Source organism: Meleagris gallopavo, chromosome 2, assembly GCF_905368555.1.
Source record: "Meleagris gallopavo chromosome 2, MGAL_WU_HG_1.1, whole genome shotgun sequence".
NCBI lineage: Eukaryota > Metazoa > Chordata > Aves > Galliformes > Phasianidae > Meleagris > Meleagris gallopavo.
Window position 1 is genome coordinate 19,824,730 of NC_139405.1, and position 22,539 is coordinate 19,847,268.

General features: G+C 34.7%; 1 protein-coding gene across 1 annotated transcript in view; it reads left to right on the top strand.

Moving 5' to 3' along the window:
- USH2A (usherin) overlaps window positions 1-22,539 on the top strand; it is a 377,385-nt gene that overhangs the window by 76,821 nt on the left and 278,025 nt on the right. The window contains exons 15-20 of the mRNA XM_085219239.1: window positions 2,627-2,785; window positions 5,793-6,287; window positions 8,224-8,496; window positions 9,939-10,096; window positions 11,345-11,489; window positions 21,322-21,552. Coding sequence (XP_085075365.1) covers window positions 2,627-2,785; window positions 5,793-6,287; window positions 8,224-8,496; window positions 9,939-10,096; window positions 11,345-11,489; window positions 21,322-21,552 — 1,461 coding nt within the window. The remainder of the gene's footprint in view (window positions 1-2,626; window positions 2,786-5,792; window positions 6,288-8,223; window positions 8,497-9,938; window positions 10,097-11,344; window positions 11,490-21,321; window positions 21,553-22,539) is intronic.

Consider the following 22,539-nt stretch of genomic DNA (forward strand, 5'->3'; position numbering starts at 1 on the left):
GTTCTGTTTCTTACGTTACTCTTCTGTAGTATACTTAGTATCTATTCTGTGTGTAGTTAGCTTGTTTGTTTCTTTACAAAAATGTTAAGAAGTTTCCTTTGTACATATAATAATAATACATGGTGATTTCTGTGATGCTATTCATCCTCAAAGTGCTTTAAAAACATAAACCAACCTAATTATTTATGTTGAGATATACGATAGATAAAGGTCAATTGCAATTCAACTATAAAATTGATTAATAATAACATGACATAGATAAGTAATATAATAGATTTTGTTAGAAAAATACATCAGGCAGTATTCTAAATGACAAGCAGAGTCCTCTTCTGGACATAAGTGATATAGCAATTGCTGTCTTTTCAGTATTAATGCCAAACAACTTAGGTTGCTCTGAAAATAGCGCCTCCTATTTTTTTTTCTATGGAAATGACAACAGATGCAAAGACCACAAGAGCACTGTTTGATACAGAAGATTCGCAGCTACAAAACACTGTTTTTCAGCGTAATCACTACCATTTGGTATTCATTTTTGCCAGCAATGAACAAGAGCCTGCATGCTGTGTTTGTAAAAAAATCTGCATGACCATGCAGAGCAAGGCATGTCTTTCAGGCCACTGTTGCCACTGCTGAAATGCACCACCCGCCATCTCACTGTGCTTCACATCCACTGTTTGATCTACAAAAACACTCAGCTAGTGTTAATGATTGTCAGTGTGTGCCATTTTTTTTTTTTTTTTTTTTTTTTTTGCATGGAGAAATTCATTGACGCTCCTTGCTTCTTATGCACTTCCTTGTTGCATGCCATTCTGTGAGAGTGCCCCTCTGCTGCTATCTATTACATTGTAATAGCATATAATGGAACACCGTTGAGAAGGTTCAGTCTCTACTGCCATACCACCAACATCTGCCTTTGATGTCAAGGGCCAACATAATAAAATAGGAGGCACTACTTTCAGAGCAGCCCTCATACTCTATGTAGAGAAGAGGAGCTTTGCCTTGCTTTTGTAAGTGTGATTTTTACAGTTGTATTTTGTTGATACATGCTATTACCTCCCTTACAGGTGCAAATCTAAGCTGCTCTCACTGTAAAACTAACACTTTTTAAGATAAAGACCTTGTTTCACTTTTTTTTTTTTGCCCATGAGTATCTTAGGTGCTCAGTAGAAAAGGATCTGAAATACAGTATTTTGATTACATGTCAAAAATGTAAAACAGCAGATGTGGGAACAACATGCAGTAGTGAGAGACTGAAAACAGAGAAAGTTATGTTGTTACATTTGTTTGGTTTCTTTGATCTTCTGTGCATGTATTAAATGGACAAAAACTTTCAAAAATGTAATGGATTTAGGATTCTTAAGCTTGATTGCTGTAGACATTTTGGCATATATTCACTCCCTAATTCAACTGAAATCAAAAGCTGTAGATTTGTAGTGAAACAACATATTCTTTCTAATGGGAGATAAAGATTATACTCTCTTCAATCCAATGAATTCTTGAAATATTTTCTGCAATTTCTTGGCTGATAGACCTCAGTAGGAAATGAATTTTTCATTATTTTATTTTAAATAAGGAATTTCAACTGTTATTTTAGGTATATAGTAAAAACCCATATGTAATAAGACCCATCAGCATCTCTACAGCTATCACTTGAGTGAATTGCAGTACTTATGTCATTTTGTCTGTAGCTTCACTCCTTGCTTCTTTTCCTCTGTTAGTTTGCCTTAATAGTTTTTTAATTATGCTTTCTTGAACTGTATATATTAGACAAATATCCACATAATTTAGATGATGATAGTTTATAAATGGAGAAAAATGAATAAGAAGCTATATGTTTCTAATGTTGACATAGGAAAAACTTTTCTTTCTCTTTCTAATTCTGTGAGACTTGGGTAGTGATTTCCAGGCTTGTTTTTTTCTTTATTGGTAATTGTGCAATTAAGTAGCACTTTTTCCAAAGTTAATGGAGATGCTAGAGTAATATTTTGGTAAATAAGAATCTCAAACCTATTTCTTAAAATGTTAAGATGCCTCACTCTCATTGATTTAAATTTCATTGAAATAAATAGAAGTGAATTGCTTTAAAAATTCACAATTTGCCCCATTGTTTTATGTCACTTAATTAGATAGGCTTATTGTAACACTTTGGTAAAATATGTACTTAGTTAGAAATTCCATTTCTATTCTCTTAGAAGACGTTTATTCCTGGCCTGTACTAAAATGGAATTAATCCTTTAAAAAAAAAAAAAAAAGACCAAATAAACAAAGGTATGTTCCTCCTTATAGAGATTTTGAAACGTATTAAAAAAAGAAAAGTCTGGAAAATTGTGATGGATATGCTTTAAATTGGATTTAGGAAGAGGTAGGAATTATTAGTAGTTGCTGTTTGTTTGAATATTTAAGTTTGTACTTGGATAAAAAGCTTTCATGCAGACCATTTGGATGGCTCAGTTCAACTTATTTTAAAGTTTTTCCTGAATGAAGGTATGCTTCCATAAAAGCTTTTATTTAAAGAAAAAAGCTTAAAAAAAACCATATTTTATATGCCACTTTCTTTTTGTTGTAATTTATTTGTGAGACTGTTGATTACCTACATTGTTAAGTACTGTTTTTGTATGTGTTCTAGCTCCGTTCCAGCAACCGCCTCCTACAGGAGAAGTTCTCAATTCCTCTGCTATCAGTCTCTCATGGAATTCCCCTGACTCTCCAAATTCTAACCGCCTTACTTACCTGTTGTATAGGGATGAGGACGAAATTTATACAGCTGAAGACTACTACCCTTATAGTAAGTTTTTGTGTGTACACATGTATTGCTTTAAATGTATGTATAAATTTTCTTGTTCCTGCTTTGTCATCGCCATTCTTTTTGGTTTTGAATACATTACTCTGTCTTTCTTTAATTGGTTGTTATTATTTTTCCTTGAGAGAAACAAGCACTCTGGTCTAAAATCAGCAAAGTGAGTCACACAAAACAGATGATAATTTTATTTTTTTTACTTTTCAATCTAAATGAACAAACTTACTAAAAGCATTCTGTGCAAGAGCACGTAGGCTCCAAAATCTAAGAGAGGCACTGCTAAAATTCTGAATAAAGAATTAGAGTGAATGAAAGTGCCCATAAAATGCCTAAACTCTTATTTTTTCATCCTCCTGTTTTTAAACTGTTAACAGGTTAGGAAAGCTTTTTGAGGTCTAACTTTTAGCACCTTTTGTTGAGCTATCAGCGTAGCTCCTGATTTGCCTTTTGCAGCACCACTTCTCTCATGTTGAGGCTTGCAAAGAGATCCTCAGAAGGCAATCCTCGAGGATTTGGCACTCTGTCATAACTGGAAAGGCCATTTTGTGCTAGTATTGATCCTCTTATCAAAGAAAAGGAGGTGGATTTGGATCCTGTTTTTATGTAATACTGTATACAAGTGCTTTTTAGAAGGACAGGTGTGTTTTAATATAGCTAGACTTTGATTTCCCAGTTTGCAGCTCCTTTGTTGCATTTTTCCTTCCAGGAGCATTAGTGCTTTAAAGAAGTTGAGTTTTTCTTATTATTGATACTTAGCCTGTCATAAAAGGGAAAAGTAGTTTTTTGGTTTTTGTTTTTTTTTTTCCAGTGGAAGGACAAATTGTTTAGCTTACAAAATGTCTTCTTCTGTCTGTTTGTTTTATGTTCTGGTTCATTCTGTTTTGTTACGATTGATTACTGTGTGTGGCTTATGCTTGATTTTGGATACTCTGTAGTATAATGCTGTGAAGAAAGATGTGAAATGCATGCATGGGATCAAGTGACAGGATAGAAAGAATCATTACAAAAAGTTTGTAGTGCTAATAGAAAATATGTCAACTCCTTTAATATAAATCGAGTAAAAGTAGGAAGTCATTTCAAGATTATATTTTGCTGTCATAAGTCTCTGCTCTGTAACGTACTTGAAACTCAGAGTACATTGTTGATGATGTTAATTCATAACTGCACTTACATACTTTATCAAAAGTAAAAAATTCTGAATATGGTTAGGTGGATAATGAATTAGATGAACATGTTTCTGTGTAACAAAATTTTTAATTTGTGAAAACAGTGATTTGATTTAAAAGGAATTTTTTTTTTTACATTTTCTGGGAATCCATCTTATTAGTGATATAAATTCATCTGCTGGTATTTGAATACCATAAAATATTTTGTTAATGTCATCAGAACTTTTGAGATTGCTTTTTTTTTTTTTTTTTAACTTATTTCTCAATGTAGCTTAGGATTTGTAATGCATATGAAATGCCCTGTGAGTGCATCTGGACAAACATCTTATAACCAAAGGAGAGTTTTATAGAAACATTGAACTCAATATAGGAGATTACTCTTGATTTTCCAAATTAGCCTCGAGATAATGTTGATAGTATTGCAGAATGACCAATAAAAACAATGTTTTGTGAACTTCTCTCAGAAATCACAGGCTTAGTATATATCAATCTGTCTTGAGGATAATGTGAAATTCTTCCTCTAAAATGTGGCTGAAAAGCAAAGTTACTTCTGATTCTAACTCCAAATCACAGTGATCCTAATTACTTAAAAATGTTGCTCCGTAGATGGCAGGTTGTTTGCCCAAGAAATATTGAACCTTCAATTTTTATTTTTTTTATCTAGCCTGTACTCCTGTTGAAATAAAGTTTACCAGATAGTGATTTGTTGCTGATCAGTACTGAAAAATCTTGCCAGTTTCAATCCAAAGTCTTGCAGTGCACATGGATATCACAGTAACCACCACTGCTGCTGTTGGGGCCATTTTGGAAACTTGCCTAAAGTATCAGAGATTTCCTGATCCCTTTACTGCTGAACTCCAGTGATAAGTTTTGTGATCACTGTACTGCTGAAGCACTGTGAGCAATTAGTGGGCTGACACTGCTGCTTTTGTCCTATGGTTTGAATAGTTAACAATCAGAAAATAATTTGTGTTGTTATGAAGTTGTACCCAGGACTGTCTTGCCAGTGCAGATCTACAGAGAGGACTTAGAATAGCTGTGTCCGCTCCAGTTGCTTTGAAGAAGTTTAAGAGCATTCATGCTCTAGCATGTAGTCAATTGCTCACTGTTTACTATTTATTGAAGAAAACCATGGATGGTATTAATCACATAGAAATTTATATCATGCTATGGCTGGGCATAGACCAAGATGCATAACTGCTTCTGTGGCTTCTCAGGAGATATTCATGGTCATGGCTGCTATAAAGCTTTTCTAGAGTAATGGACAGTGAGGAAGGTAAATACAGACTTCAGATTATACCTTTTAAATAATTATTTGCACTTCTGTTTCATTTTTTATCTGAGATCAAGTGCTTTACAAAGGAAATGTTAAGCACTATTTTTGAAGTGAGGAAGTGAAGACAGAGAAAGGTGAAAGATTTTGTCTTACACTGTAAAATAAATAAAAAACAAAAGTGTAAAAATTCACCTAATGTTTTTGTATTCTGTTTCAGTATCAGCTCCATTAACATTAGTGCTGATTTATATTTTTAAGGATTATTCCCAAGCAAACAATTACTAAGATAATTGCGTTAATTGTGTTCATGATTAAAGCAGGAACTAGGAGAAATTCTGCAGAAATATTATTTCTCTAGTGATGCCTATGTGCAGTGGAATATTAAAACTGGAAGTTGAGAAGTTACAACAATCATAGTGATCTCAAGCAGAGCATGCAAACGTGCAGAAATATCTTACACCTTGAACTTGCTGGAGAGACTATAAGTATGCAAAGAAAGATTTATTTTTCAATGCACTAGACTGAAAATTTTCTTCTCGCCTGTTTGTTTTAGGTATTCATACCTTCATCGATACTGCTTTATCTCCATATACCTTCTATTCCTACTATGTCCAAGCCAGCAATATACACGGTTTTACTAGAAGTGCCTCGGTGACATACAGAACAAAGTCTGGGACACCTACGGGAAGCTTGCATTTAAATCCCATCTTTCCTGTTAGTCACCACTCTGCTTTGCTTTACTGGACAACCCCCTCAAATGATTCTGGGCCCATAGAGAAATACATTTTGACATGTACTGTCTTGGTTGATCTTCAGCCTTGTGGCCAGTATGAAGGCTTAGAAACTTCAGCAATTATTTGGAATCTCATGCCATTTACAAAGTATGTTTTTTCTGTACAAGCTTGTACTAGTGGAGGTTGCTTAAAGAGCCAGCCAGTGACAGTAATTACTGCACAGGCTCCTCCAGAAGGTCTGCAACCACCGGTGATAGGAAACATCAGCTCTACAGAACTGTCTGTGGAATGGTCAGCACCTGAGAAGCCAAATGGTAGGACATATATTTATTTTCGTGAATCAAAGATTTTGCAAAGAAGAACAAGTATGTTTGCAGATCAGGTTAGACTATTCTAATCTGTGTGATGTAAACTTAGAATAAAGTAAAGCATCGTCTGAATTTGCCTGTCTGATGCCACTAAATGTATTTTTGGAGTCTCTTTTTATTTTTATTTTTATTTTGGAGTCCAAAGCTCCAACTAAATGTATTGGATCCAGGATTTAGCCCTTAGTGGCATCTGCTGCAACGAAAAATCACATAGTTAAACATCTACAGTAAAATTAATTTTTTCCTAATTTGCCAGATTGCTGGGTTCAGACAGATGTGACAGTGTTGCCATATAAAGCATAAATAAGCAGGCAATAGTTATGAAAAAGAAATCTAAGGATTAACAGAGAAGTCTGCTTTAAAACCATCCGTCATGTGTAGTAACTAATTCTATTACCAATGTAACTTTGTTAGGGATTAAGCCATTGCCAAGAGTTGCAGGTCTAACTTGCCTAATAATATTTTAGGTTTTTGAATCTGAGAACACAGATGTTGTAGGATACTTTTGTGATGCCACAGATTTTACTAGTAAACACTTTATCTTTCAATATATGTGCAGTTGAGCTTTGAACTTGCATTTACAGGCACGGATATTTATACATGCTAAAACAAATCTTTTTGTATCTTCACAAAATGAATATATTTCTTTATTCACTGAGCTGTATTGGGAGCTCTTCAAATATCTTACTTGCTGACTATTAACAGGTTAGATAGGGAGAATACCTGAGTAAGAATGCTTCTAAGTATTTAGAGAGATTATTCTTACTATATGGGTCTTGAAAATTGCTGTGAATACTTGTCTTAATATAAATTATGAGAGATCTTTTCTTCACAGCCTTTATTTGTGCACAGTGGCCTGCAGAGGAAGTTTTAAGCAATTCTTTTACATCTCTTTTGAATTTTAGGTTAGATTTGTGGGGCTTTGTAAAAGGCAAGGGAGAAGTTTTTTTCTCCTAAACCACTTCTCAGATTTAATGTATGAATATATTACAGAAATTATCTACCTCCTGACTTCATTATGTCTCCTATTTTTAAAATCTCTAGTCAACCCCCTGCGTTCTTGTTGGAGCTAGGCTGCTTCCTAGATCCACCTGAGGTCACGTATCTCTTCACAGCACAATGAAGAAGTTTTTTTTTCCAAAGGAGTGAGATTCTTTCCAAATGAGTAAACTGTTTACTCTGATGGAAATCTCCCACATGTACCACCCTATTCAGTAGTTGATTCTGAAAGATTAGCATTTAATTTTCACTCAAAATTCTTATTTGTTATATAAAAAAAATAAAAATGTTCTCTTAATTCAGGTGTTTATTATCAAATGCCCAAATTGTATGAAGGAGATATTAGCTTAATGCAAGAAATGCTAAAGTAAGTGTTTGGCTGATAAATTACAGAGGTTTATGTGTGTGATTTATTCTGTAAGACATTTTATGCTGTAAGTTTTATGATATTAACTCTTTAATTATTAGGACTTTAAATGTACCAGTGTTGTTCTTTTAATAGCACTGCAGAAACAGATTAAATGCAATTTTTTTCCTGTTACTTTATTCATAAACAGGTGGGGGAATAACTGTTTACACTGATTGATAGTGATAGGACAAGGGGGCATAGTTTTAAACTAAGACAAGGGAGGTTTAGGTTAGATGTTAGGAGAAGGTTTTTTGCTCATAGGGTGGTGACACACCGGAACAGGCTGTCCAGGGAGGTTGTGGATGCCTCATCCCTGGAGGCATTTAAGGCTAGGCTGGATGTGGCTCTGAACAGCCTGGTCTAGTGGTTGGTGACCCTGCCCATGGCAGAGGGGGTTGAAACTAGATGATCTTTGAGGTCCTTTTCAACCCAGGCCATTCTGTGATGACTTTTTTCTTTCCTTTTCTTTCCTAGGTATAATTATAAGATATGAACTTTATATGAGAAAAAAATTAAAACCATTTGATAACGAACCTCCTCCTGAAATTCGTGTTTTCCAAAGCAGTGGATGGCTCAGCCCTCAACCAGTTCTGGAGTCTGCTAATGAAAATGCCTTAGCTCCACCGCAGACCAGTACCACAGTTTCTGACCTTGAGCCATTCACAGAGTATGAATTTTATGTGTTAGCAGTAAACATGGCAGGTAGCATATCTTCAGATTGGATATCAGGACGAACAGCAGAAGCTGGTAAGTATTGGTTTAAGTTTTTTCATTAAAATGTAAAGGAAAAGATACATTTGAATATATCTGTAAAGTCTGGTGCTTGTTTTCATCAAAATGTGTTCAGGAATGATTAAAATTGAGAAAACTTTTTAAGCAAGTTAAAAGTCAATTTATCTCATAACCCAGCATGCTTAGCAAAAAACAACATAAAATTATGTTCTTAAAAACATCACTTGAAAATTTCAAGACCACAAGATGCAAAATCTACCAAGCAGTGTCTGAGATCTTTGCTGTTTTCCCAGGTTTTTTTTGTATGACTGTAAGAGGAAAAAGGCATCTGTGACAGAATCAATCTGTTTCTAATGTATTAACAGTTGTTATGAATCAGGAATGTTGTCCAAGAAGCATCTTCAGCTTGTTTTCCTGAAAGGAGGATTTGATAATTTAGTAAACAGGTTTTTTGAAGAACTTGAAACAGCAACTTTTTCAGGAGTATACTTGACACTTTTCATAAGCCTGTATGGAGACCGACTACTGTAACATGAACTATTTATTTTTGAGAAATTTTGAGAATCATTTTACAACAATTCTTATCTTAACTCTTTTTATCAAATTTTCAAAATAGTTTACCATTTCAATTATTATTCTGAAATAACAGCTACTTATTTCAGTTTAGAATCAGAAATCTAACTTTTTTAGTCTGATACGGCCTCTGTTTTGCAATTAAATATCTCCATTACATGATTGTTGCTTTTGTTTGCCAAAAGTGTGAAAATCATGTCCTCGGTCATTTGCTCTTGAAGAAGATAAACTAATTCCCCTTTTGGAATGAATCTTTGTGCTTATCTGTTCTTAAATACTATATGTTATAAAAGTGTTAAATTGTGTTTGGGAAGGGGTCCATTAGTGTGGTTGTTTGTACATAACAGAAGCGCTGCGAGTTGGTATCCTATTATTACAAAGTAATCAGGTGGGGATTTAACTGTACTGCAAACAATCCTTTTACAGATTCAGCTATGGAAGACAAGGGAACTGTTTTGTAGGAAGTGAGAGACATGTTAATTTCAAACTGGCCTAGCAAACAAAATAGCTTTTAAGATGCTGAAGTATTGAACACTTTTTGCTTTTATCAGTTTTTTCCCAGGTTGCATGAAGTTTTTTGTTCAAGACTTTTTCATCTCTATGTACTTACATTCCTGCTGAAGGGTTTCGGACTTGTGTCTATTAGTGTTTCTTTGAAGATGTAGGCAGTTTTCTTCTGCATCTGTGGCCAGAGTGGAAAAGAGGGGAATTATGTACTTCTAATGTCTATTAAAATAATAAGAAAATTCCAGTTAGACTCGAAAATGTGGTTAAAAAGGGATTTGATTGAAAAAGACTGCCTGAAATGATGTTTTACAAATACTGTGTGAAGTGTTGCATTACAATTTGCATTATTTTATAGATGTTATTGTATTTCATTTCAGCCCCAGTGTTCATGCCATCTCCATCAGTATTCCCTCTTTCCCCATATTCCCTCAATGTATCGTGGAAAAAACCTGAAGATAATTTATCAAGAGGAGAAGTGATGGGATACAGCATCAGTCTGATGACTGAACAAAGGTTCTTGCCAACATTTTCCCAGGTATGGTTTTACAGTAAGTTTTTTAGTACATTCTAACAAGAGAAATGATGAAGTTTGACATCTTCCTTGGTGTTTTCCTGACTTATTTTCCTGATTTTAGATATATACATTGATGCAAGTTTTTCATCTCTCAATTTATCTTGACTGCTTTGTAATGTTATACGTTACTCCTGGGTTTAAAGTTACATTCCTGAGATGATTTGTTTTCACTAGTGATTGAGATTCAAAATTATGAGGGATCAGTCTGAGCAACATTCATCTAGATCTTTGCAAAGTCTGACTTTTTTATATTGCTACATTTGCTAAAATGCTTAAAGACATGTCGTTTTGAGGAGACCATTCTTACTATTAAAAAGAAAACTTTCTGGGTCTCTGCATAAAAAAGGGGAAAAATCTTTGGGGAAACCTACAATAGCAGAGAAACAAATTTATAATAGTTGAACAAATGGTTTTAAAATGATACTATTTTTGAATGACTGGATTTGGAAAACAAATACCACAGCAGTAATAGTAAGCTAAAAGCTGAGGATTGAGCAAGGAAACATCTTATATGATGAGAATGTAGGAGTGGAACTGATGCTCTAATATTGTACTTCCTAGCTCAGAACTGAATTTCAGCTTTCAGTGTTACCACAGATTGGCCTCAACTTGTTTGTCTATAAAATGGGGATTACGTTATTTTACCTTACTTTTATAGCTGTCGACACAGTAGATAATTGCTTCTGATCTCAGGCTAGCAAGATTTTTCATGTAAATGATCATCTGATAAAGAAGTTATCCAACATATAACATCTTATGTAATTTCCCTATAACTAATAACTTGAAATAATTCAAATGAAACAAATTCAAAGGTTTGTAGGCATTCCTCTCAATGCCTCCTAACTACGTCATTCTGTGCTTGTTTTGCCACTTCATAGTGTCATCCTCGCCACCAGGATTATTGTAGCTGTACAGTTTGTAGTGATAACTGCACCATCACACAGTTTTATGAGGCAATAACTTTGTTTCCTCATTTATCCACTCAGGACCTGTCTTATCACCTCATAAAACAGTGTGATGGGAAGTATTATTGTTTAAATCCCAGCTTGTTAAGATTTTCCAAAATAATCCTTTTCCTCAATTGGTCTCTGCAAGCTTTTCTGTATACACACGAAGGAATCTGAAAATTCAGAGACAAATATCTTATTTCCCTTCCTATTCTTTAATATTGTTAACCAGTTGTTACCTTCTAATTTCTTTGCTTGGCAGGTTTTACACATAGCTGAGGCTCATGAACTTTCCTATATAGCAACAGGATTAAAACCTTACAGGACGTACAACTTCACTATTACACTCTGCAATCAAATTGGTTGTGTTACCAGTGAGCCAGGAATGGGGCAAACTTTGGCGGCTGGTAAGGAAATGATATCTAAGTGCAAATCTGACATGCAATTTCTTAGTGACATTTAAATAATCATAATCTGATGCAGAGTGACAGGAATAGATGTTGTATTAACACATAGTGACTTTCTTTATTATTATTTGTTTATCTTGACAGATTAAAAAAAAGTATTTCCAACAAACATTTGAGGTACACTATGGCAATAGGGTATGTGTACTACTCTCTCAACTGCAAGTTATATATATATTATATATATATATATATGGATATATATGTTAACCTTTTTTATTAAGCTGTAACTGTACATGTTGTGGAGCTCATTCATTTCTGATGCTGTATTTTTTAATCTGTCTCATTTGCATAACAAGGCATGCAAAATGTGTACTATGTGGTGCCTTGCTTAATCCACAAAGAATGAGTTGTACAATTTTGTGCATGACTAACATAGCTACATACCATATCTGTATGTCAAAATTAGAGGTCTGCTGTTTTCAAAATACTTATTTAACTCCTGAAATTTAAGATATCTTGCAGATATGTATATTCTTCCCTAAAGAAGTGATAGTTAATAAGCTGCATATGTCTGGCTGTGCAACCTAAAAAAAATTTCAGTCTCTGAACTAATTTCAGCCACATCAGGGAATTTCTAGTGTACTAACTTCCTGCAAATTCAGAATAAAATAAGGATTCATACAGAACAGAGAGGAAGGAAGCTTGCATTTACTTTGAGGAAGAGGTTGACATTTGTGTCCAAGGATCAAGAAGTTTTTGAGAGAAAAGTTGTTAGAAAAGTTGTTAGGTCATGCTGGTAACCTACCTGCTGACTGCTTAACATTACGGTTTCTTTTTTGTATAGGCATTTAAAACGCACGAATTATTTTCACAATATTACCATTTGCAGTTTAGCATTTAGTGTAGCATTTAGTGTAGCTGTCATATGGTGGTTGTGATTATGATCTTTGAAATTGTTTGTCTTATTAAATTTGGTTTCCTGTTGTCATGGAATTAACTAGATCAATTTACGCCCATGACAGGGGAGCAGTAGGCTCCTGTCCTCCCGCCCCACCCCACAAAATGGGAAGGAAGGAAGGGAGGAAAAAACCCAGTGGCAACAATCTATGGAGGAAAACTTGTTTTACTATGATACTGGAATGCAAGATAACACAATATAATACAATCTAGTTTAGATCACGGCTAATAAATCAAATAAATCAAAGATAGGAGAGAGAATTCCTGAGACCGAGTCAAACCTGAACCTTGGAACGGCTAGGAAAGCCCTCCAGCACCCACTGCCAGGCAGTAAGAGACCGCCCCACCCAGAAGGGCCAGATCCGATGACTTCCGTGATGTGTAGGGATAGGTACCTGGAATTGGAGCATTAACACTTTAACTCCCAACACACTATATGATGTTTTGATGCAGAATACTGAAAAACAAAAAAAAAAAGCCCATAAAACCATGACACCTGTAAGAAAAAATCTGAAAATTTCTGATGTGCAGAATGTTTTCATAGGCTCCATGGACTGTATTGAGGTTTTCTGAATTCTATCAAAGGTCCTCTGTATAATCAATGGACCTTCCAGACAGGAAATGAGTAGCTCAGAAACAGTAAATATCTAGGTGTTTATATACATGAAATGAAGGGGAATGTAGGCTACTGAGATATGACGTCCTCTATGTCCACAGTCTTACTCAGTTTAACTGCCTTTCCTTTTGTTTTCAAGGGGAAGACGCCTCCTGTTGTGTTCCTTGATTCATCATATATCTTTTTGTGTCTGAGAGCAAAGATTGCTTTGTCAGTCTTCTCTCTTCCTGAAATGTTAACATGAAGATTTGTTTCCTCAAAGGCTTCACAAAGTTTCAAGCTGGTCAGCTACAGTGTCTTGTATGACTTTATTTCAGAGCACATAGCCATGTAAGGAACAGAGGTCCAGTCTAAGTTGATAATCATGGAAACAAAGGTGTGACCTAAATGGCACACCTTATTACTACAAATGATCCAACTTTGCATTTATACCTTTATAGAAAGAATCAGAAACGATAGCTTAGTTATGCTTGACAGCTTGTTTATGACTGCCTCCTCCATGGTGTTGTTAATTATTAGTGACCTTTCACATTAAATAAGACAGAAGAATACAGAATAGAATAACAAACGCATCCTAATTTGTTAGCTGTTTTGCAGTGTAGCATTTCTTGCTTGCTATGGTAGGCTTTGAAAGCAAACTCCTTTATGGGTTTCCTTTTTGTTTTTAAAGCTTATTAATGCAGTGTCTTAAATTCTGACAAACTTAAAGAGTAAAACATTTAAATTTTATGTTGCATTTTATCTTTTGTTCATGTTTTTCATTTCATTTATTTAACAACCTCCAGTTTTGTGTACAAGTTCAATTTTGGGAAGTATTGGAAATCTGTAGTTTCACAGAAAATTAAAAATACTTTTGTGATGATATTTGATTAAAGGATGTTTGAACTTGGAAAATGATTAAGAAAAGCCAGTCCCGTTATTTGTAAAAAAAAAAAAAAAAAAAAAAAAAAAAAAAAATCAAATCTTAGTCCATTAATAGCCTTTTATGTTGCTGAACAGTGCAAAATGAAATTAAAATTGCCTTTCTAGGGATGTTGAGAAGCTCTTCTTCATGAAGAAATGTCTCCCTGGCATGATGACCATCTCCCTGGCTGTGTGCCACTTAGCCTCCATGCCCTGGCACAGGAGGATTTTGGAGGAAGTCTCAACTGAAATGTGCTCCAGCATAATGGTTCCCTCACACCATAATAGTCCAGGAGCTTGGAACTGTGCTCCAAGTTGGGCTGGAGCTTATACCAAATTATATTAGTTCTTCACCTCTGATCTTGAGGAGGAAAATGGAAAATCATTTCTAACCCTTCCATTTAGGGAATTTATCATATGGAGCATTTATATTAATGGGTCCCGTGATGGCTATAATTTTGGCATGCCACCTGAGGTAAACAAGGGAGTTGCTTTGAGAATTGCCAGTGCCTAGAAATCTCAAGTTAATTTAAACCTTTGTTTGTTTGTTAGGATAATTTCTCTGGCAACATGCTTTTTATATGGTGTAATACAGCAAATATACAGACAGAAACAATGCCATTAAATTGCTGGAAAAAAGGCTGAGGAAGTATAATAAGATTTTGAGATAGAATGTAAAATATAAAAAAAGAGATTTCTGCATATTACAGGAGCAGCAGTAACAGTATGCTGATATTTTCGAGAGAAGTCTTTTGGGGTAAACTTAAATTGATTATTTGCTTCTGAATTATTTTAACAGGCAGATCCCTTCTTTCTAACGTGGTTCAGTATAGGTGTCTGTACCAGAGATATTTCATGAGTAGCTTAGCTGGAGGAGAGTGAAAAAGAAAGTGAAAATCAGCCATTCGTGCTTGTCTGTCAGATTGACAAAAAATTTCCCTTTTACCAGTACGTACAGTCATGATCATTTGTAAGTGGTTGTAAAAGATGACATTTGACCTAGAAGAATATGAGGAGAGGGGGAGAGTTAAGTAAACAAAATAGAATTTGTAGTAATTAAGTTATTTTATAATAAAGCTGGATGGAAGATTTCACAAACGCAAATGGAACCAGGAAAATAAATAGGAAGGAAGTGTATAAATAGGAAGGAAGTATGATCAATAAAAGAATTTGCACAGAAATGCCTGGTTCATGACAGGCTCCTAAGATGGTAAGAAGCATTGGTAGATCAGTGTTTCAAGGTAGTGCAGTATAGGATGAAAAATCTAAGTATGTCATGATAATGAAGAAGGGAATTAACCCATCCTGGCTACACAAAGAGAAGTTGACAGGACAATAACAGAACGTCTTTTCGGCATGTTCAGTCACGAATACGTGTATAATTGGCTTTACAGGTCTCAAATCATACTTATAAATTCTTGATCAGACTTAGTATTAATCTAAGATGCATATTCCATAGTTTTGAAGATTCTAAGCTGGTACCTCAAAATCAATAAAACTATACCTACTGGTAGCGGTGAAAGACATGTTCCCTTAGAAATGATTTTTTGATGATGTGTTTGCATAAAGTTATTTGCATTAGTCTTTGTAGCATTTACCATGACAAAAGACGCAAGTTTTCTGAATTTTTCAGCCAGATGGATAAACACTTTCTTATTCCCATTAATTTAGAACATTTCAGCAGGATGGAATTAGCCATGCAAGTGCTTGGACCAGTACTACTGCTTATCCTACCCTTCTCTATATCTGTCAAAGTGTGCCTTACACAATCTATACAGCTATGTTTCATTAACTACTGTGTGACTGAGCTTATTTCTTGTAATTAAGTTTGTCTTTCCTTTGCCCTTCTTCATTTTTTTTCAACTTCATTTAAAAAGCCTTTTTTTTTTTTTTTTTTTTTAAGAGACACCAAAGTATGGCTTTGTGATTGCTGCCATTTACCCCAGCACATTGTATTAGTGATCTTTTGCTTTTGATGGCAATTATAGGATTCAGAAACTAATTTGTAGAAGATATTTTTCCAGCACCAGCCGCATCTGGCTTCTTGGCAGACTTCTCAAGCAGTTGTATTGGTGTCTTTGGAGTTGCCTCTGGGTTTACTGGGGTAATGATGCTGATGGGCTTTCTGGGCTGTCTTGCACTCCTTGATGTCATTTTCTTTTTGATTACCCTTTTAATATGAGTAATTTGTCCATTTTTTCCCATTCATGAATAAGATCCAGGGCAAGCCCGTTTCAAAAGCCTTAACCCATTGTCATGACAATATAGCATTTGTTTATGCCTGTTATAGACTACCTGTCTACAAAATGCTATGCCTCAATTTTAAAATCACAAATGCACATTAAACAGGCAATTAGTAATGTATATTTTCCTTTGTTGCAGAAGAGAAATGTGAGGTCCATTTGCTGCTGGCCTGAAAACACAGATTGTTTTGCATGCATGTACATAAGTCTCTTCATTGTGAATAGGACCCAAAGTGATTAAACAAGCACTCTTAATATGTTAATTTATAATTTTAATTACAACAATCTTGTATATATAGTCATTAGTGAATACTAATATAAATATTTTTCTACGTTTTTATTCATAATGCATAAACCAATCATCCAGTTACTTCCCGGCAGTTGCCTGTTTCCGTTTCATAATACAATCTTTGTTCTTAGTTATGAATGCATTTTGTTCATTCCTGTCTTGAATAATCCCTCATTAAGCTAGTCACTTTCTGCTCCATGCTAAAAAGGAAAAATTATCATGCAAATGTGGCATGCCATATTAAAAAGCACATTACCAAACACTTTTGTTGCTGTCCTTCAATTAGTTTCCCTTCTTTGAATTTAATTTCATTTGTTGTTAAACTACTGACTTGATGTATGGACTCATGAATTTGAGGCTGCTGCCAAGAATGTAACGGGGAAAAAAAATCAAAGCCTCTTCAGAAAGCTGCAGAGGCAAAGCTGGAATGAATTTGCTTCACCTTTGACAAGTACACTTGAACAGCATTGGAATCCTCTGATGATTCAGCCTGGCTAATTATCCAATTATTTATTTCAAGAATAAAGACACTGTTTTACAATTAGGAAAGTGTAAAGTAATCTGAGAAATTTGGTAATGACAGATGACTTAGGTAACTTCTGAGATAAACAGTGTCTGCTCGAAGTTGTCTTGCCAAGTGTGCAAGCTGTAGTTAAAATACTCTGAGTTTCAGGAAAATAGCAGGGACTGAAAAGTTATTTGTCTCTCCTCCCCTTCTAACACATACTTCAAAAATAGCTCAGTTTGTTCTTTTCCCTCTATGTCAAATTCGTAAGGTTTTAAGCTATGTTTAAGTTGTACTTCTCTTGATTAAAAGCTTTTGGTTCAAAGCAATACTTTTTAATTGCCTAATGATATAAGTCAGTTCTTAGGAAAGAACCGTGCATTTAGGAGTTCATTTGCAATATAACTGAAAAATTCATTGCATGGCAGTAAAACAATTTACTGTTAATTACAAGGAGAAGAATTTGCTGTACCATGCTCACAGATTGCCATGAATCATGCAGCACTCCTAGAGATTTATAACAGATGTGTAAGTGGGATGAATTAGCAGGGTTTAATAACAGAGACACAAATCATGCAGACTTCAAGGAGCTTTAATTGATATACTAGAATGTGACGGGCATGAATCACTCAGCCATTCAACAGCACTGTAACATATGGTCAGCTCAATATGCTGCATCTTAAATCGGTTGGTGAGTCGTTGGTTGTCCCATATGGTGGAAGCAATATATTTTTCACGATTTTTTAAAAATACTGTGTAGTACATCTATTTTTAAAGAAATATGACTGTAGCACAGCCATGTTATTAAACTTTCTTTTGATGATGTTAGGGGTGTAAGGTTTTTTGTTTTGGGGAGAATTCCAGAACAGACTCTAAAGAATTTTCTAGAAAAATTAAAATATTGTCCATAGGTATAAGTATTATTTTTTTTACTATTACTGTTTGAATGGCTGGTGCTATTGTGAAGAGCAGGGAAATAAAAGATCATGTCAGAAATGTTATGGCTATCTCAGGGTCCTCTGAACTGTAGCGAAAATGAAATGGATGACCATTAGCTAGGCAGGTAATTTCACCTGCAAGGAAAACTCCAAGATGATAAAAATCAGACTTGATGCTTTAGTCCTTGAATTTCTGTTTCAATTTGTGTGTGTTTGCATTCCGAATGCAAATAAAAGATTATTAAAAATCGCATTCTTGTTGGTATTGTTACCATTGTGAATGATTCAAAATGGCTAATTGAAGAGTTCTGTGGAAAGATCCTCAAATACCTACCTACAGTATGCTGAGTAGTAGTTATTCAAACATACGTAAACCTATTAAATTTAGTCATGCTGTAAATATGTTATTTCTGGGATAAGAATCTGGCAGAGAAAGGGAAAGCTTTAGCAGTTGTATTAGTAAACCTGACAGACTTGAGAAAAGAGTATTGTATCCTTAGAACCGCGTCTGCCAGAATTTAATGTCAACAATTAAAATTTATTTTGATCCTTACCTAGTGTTTATTACTGTTTGTATACACAACAGACCTTACTAATACAGAGATGCACTATTAGATGGAATTACCATCTGTTCAGAGTGAAATGCTGGCATCTGTCTTGGAGTCTAAAACTAAAATGATATTATTTCAAACAAAACAAAATTAACTGCTCTTTACTTACCAACTTCATTTTTGTGTACATGTGTGTGCATGCACACATGGGAAAGGCTTATTTGTAATGACCTGTGTCGCAACATCTATATTTAGATATATGACTTCAACGTAAGCTGTATGGACCATCTGTCTTTATTGGTCTTTTCTGTGCCCTGTGCTACACAGTGGCGTGCAGCAATCATAGACTTTTAAATACTGTTTTAGCTTTATAATATATTAAATATGTATTATATAGCAAGACATTAAAACTACATAATTAAAATACACAAAATGTGACTTTGAATCCACTAAAATGTAGTGCCCTCATTATTTTGACAGATGTGTCTTAACAGAACGTGACTAAAAAAAAATTAAGTAGGTAAAACTGTAGTCGATTCATCTTTCAGAAAGTAGCTACAGGTACCACAGTGACACCTTTAGGAAAATATATAGTGCATCTTTTAATCTTGAATATTTTTAATTTCAGTGTTTAGTACCATGCTGGACTAGTGTTACAGATTTATTCTCAGTACTGTCTGTGCCTGTAAAGAGTTTTGTTTTTTTTTCCCAGGTTTTCCTTTTTTAACTGATGTAACGTTTTGTGCTTAGTCTTCCATTGTCTTGATGCACAAGAATTTTCAAGCATTAATGAGCTCTAGTTTAAATACTAACGTTACAGTGTGAATGTTACTTTCTAAAAGGGTAGTCTTCTATTCCATATATCACAAAATAATAAATTGTGTCATGCCAATGTTTAATGCGTGTACACAGTGCATTAACTGTAACTGTAGTACATTTATTTGTGCTGGAGGAGACTTGAAAATGATTAAAAAATCAATACTTCCCTGTCAGAGAAGCAAGTGTTACGATGCATTTAAGTAGTTAATTGCATAAGCCCTATAAAAGCTTCAGGTTTGGGTACCAGAGATGCCGTAATTATGGTCCAACTATCTGCCATTTATTAATACTAGGCTTTAAAGGAAGATCCAGTTATTGTCATGAGTGTTAGCTGTATGTGTTTTAGAAATAATGAATTTTATCATTTCCGTTTTACCATCATGAAGCCAAACTGAAGGGCTCAACCTCTTATGTTCGCACTTAAAATGCTGACGTACACCAGATCCTTCCGAAGGTGAAGTTTTGATTGTTAAGGCATGTTTTCTATTTAAACTTGTGCATTAATACCACAATTCATTAGCGCTGTGCCCTACTTATGCAGGAAAGCTTATGACCTCACGCTGCATTACTTCAATTTTGACATTGTAAATTTCTAACATAGCATGAGATCCTAATTAGATTGTGAAGTCATAAATGATGCCTAAGCAGGAATTTACAGCACATAGTGTCACTGGCAGCTTCCCAGTTCCCCCACTCACTGCTTTCTCCAAGAAGAATATTTATCAAGCTGGGGGAAGGGAGGGGAAAGAAAGAAAAATGATAGCAACATGCTACAGGCAAATAGAAAAAATGAAAAATATGTAAATGATTCTGGAAATGCACTAATGTTTAAAAGGATGTTATTAATTTCTTGTAAATGAAGCAATTTCTTTTTTTTTTAAAGATCTCACAATATACAATGCTGTGCTGTGAAGTAATGTCAGATTTCGAAGACCCATATTTTAATTCAGATTTTATTGTTCTTGAGAGGCGTTTATTGCTCGTTACTATGTCATTATGGGAACAAATAATTTTTACAAGTTGTCATTGTATTTCACTTCTTGCTTACAAATGAAGTTTTCTATGTCTAAATCCTTTCTTTTCAAGGAAAGAAGAGGAGGAAAAAAAGGAAAGATAAGATAGGTAGAAGTTCTATAGGTAACAAAATATTCTTGTACTCCTTCTTCAGATGACATCTTTTACTTTTCATTGCTGGACCATTCCTTTCCACCTGTGTGGCCATTATGCCATTAAGCAAACAGATCTTGCTGCCCTCCAGTGGCTTACTGTACAGTATTTAAAAGAAATAAAAAGATATATTCTGTTCATAATTCGGCTAAAGAGTGACAAAGTCTATCAAGTTGTATAATAGAATCAGCATATTGGTTTTATTGGTAGGAGGACCATTGTAATACTATGAAGTTGCATATACTGATAGCCTCAAAGAAATAGTCTTGCATGGAGTCTTACTGCACACCAGTGATGGTGGAAAGAAGTCTAGAGACAAGCATTTTCTTGAACTAAATAATTTTCTGAACATATGTTAGTTTCGTATTAGGTTGTGCATGTGCTATAAAGAAAAAAGATCTTGTAGGCCTTCGTTATTCAGTTTACATAGCTGTTCTGATCCTGTTGACTAGAGTAAGTTTATCTAGTGATAAAAGATTTGTGTTGTTATATTCTATACACCGTGCTGCTGAGATGTAGCAAGGCTCAATCATTCAGATTTTCCTTTGATCTCTCGTTCAATTCCAACACTGAAAATCATACAGATAGGTGCTTTCTATTGACTATGACTTAAGAGACTCATCAGTGGGAAATACAGAAATTGTCCAAAGCCTGAAGCACAAGAAAGCTGAAAGCAAGTTCTTTTAAAAACTAAGAATTCTTTTTTTCTAATGAAGTTTCTTTGGATATCTGTTCTTAAGTGGACTAGAAAATGCAGCTGGATGATTTTGGAAAACTGTTATGTATAAGAAACTATTTTTCCTATAATTCCTAAATATACGTATCTATGTATTTTAATCCCCAGCTCCAAGAAAATTTGGTGCCCCTCATGTTGAAGGAATAAACAGCTCAGTGGTAAAGATAAGCTGGAATGAACCTGAAGAACTTAATGGACCTTCTCCCACCTACCAGGTGGAAAGGATGGATTCATCTTTAGCTACGTGGAATACAGAAGTAGCAAAAGGAGTCCGTTTCCCAGGAAATGGTTATTACAGATTTGCTAGTTCGAGTCTCCCTGCCAACGCTTACTTTACAGGTAAATTCATTTAAATTACTTAGGAAATATATCAATTATACTCTGCATTTGTTTAACAATTTGTTGTCATTATTTTTAACATTTCTACAGTAAAATATGTGGGTTTTAATTTACAAGCATAATTCGATTGGTAGTGATGTGTGGGCTGTTTTGATTGTCACATAAAAAGCTTGTAGAAAACTTTATTTGACATGTAGGATTTGTTTCCTTGGCTTTAGGCACGGAGATGTACATGATGGTGAGTGTTGCTGCATATTTGTCTTATTTCCTTGTGGTAAATATAAGATGGATTTGATTTATGCACCTGGGATCAAAACTTCTCAATGAATTTGCTGTGAATACTAAGGTCTGTTTTATTCCATGCCTTTTTGAGGTTATGCAAGTACTCCTGAGCTCTTTCCTGTGTTCAGATATTTGTGGTGTTTTGATACTTTAGTCTAGGAAAGAAAAAAGACTGCCAATCTGACAGAAGTATGCTTTTTCTGGACTGCTCTATTTTTGTTTAGGTATATATTTTGGAACAGCGGGTCTTTCAGATCTTTGCAGACCAGCTTTCCTACGTTCTGTGATTCCCAGATTTTGCTGATGTTTTCACTTCATGGATAAATCAAAGATACAAACAGTACAATTCTGGGAAAAATATCTAGATAAATCCAGTTGTGTGTTTGAGGTGTGATAGTGGTCTGTCATTAATATATTACAATGGTGTGCATAGAACATGACTTTTTAATGGTATAAGAAGAAATGACAAAGCTGAAGATTTATTTCTTTATTTTTAAAAAGGTATTGTAAGAGGTGTGTGTGTGTGTGTGTGTGTGTGTGTGTGTATATATATATACATATATATATATATATACACACACACATACACATTAGCTTGCAGCAAAGGAAAATCCTTAAAAGAATCTCGATGTCAGTGTCAGCAAGTATTCTATTGCATGCATATGATATTGAAGCTCTACTGTACAGTGGTACAGCTTAGCCTGG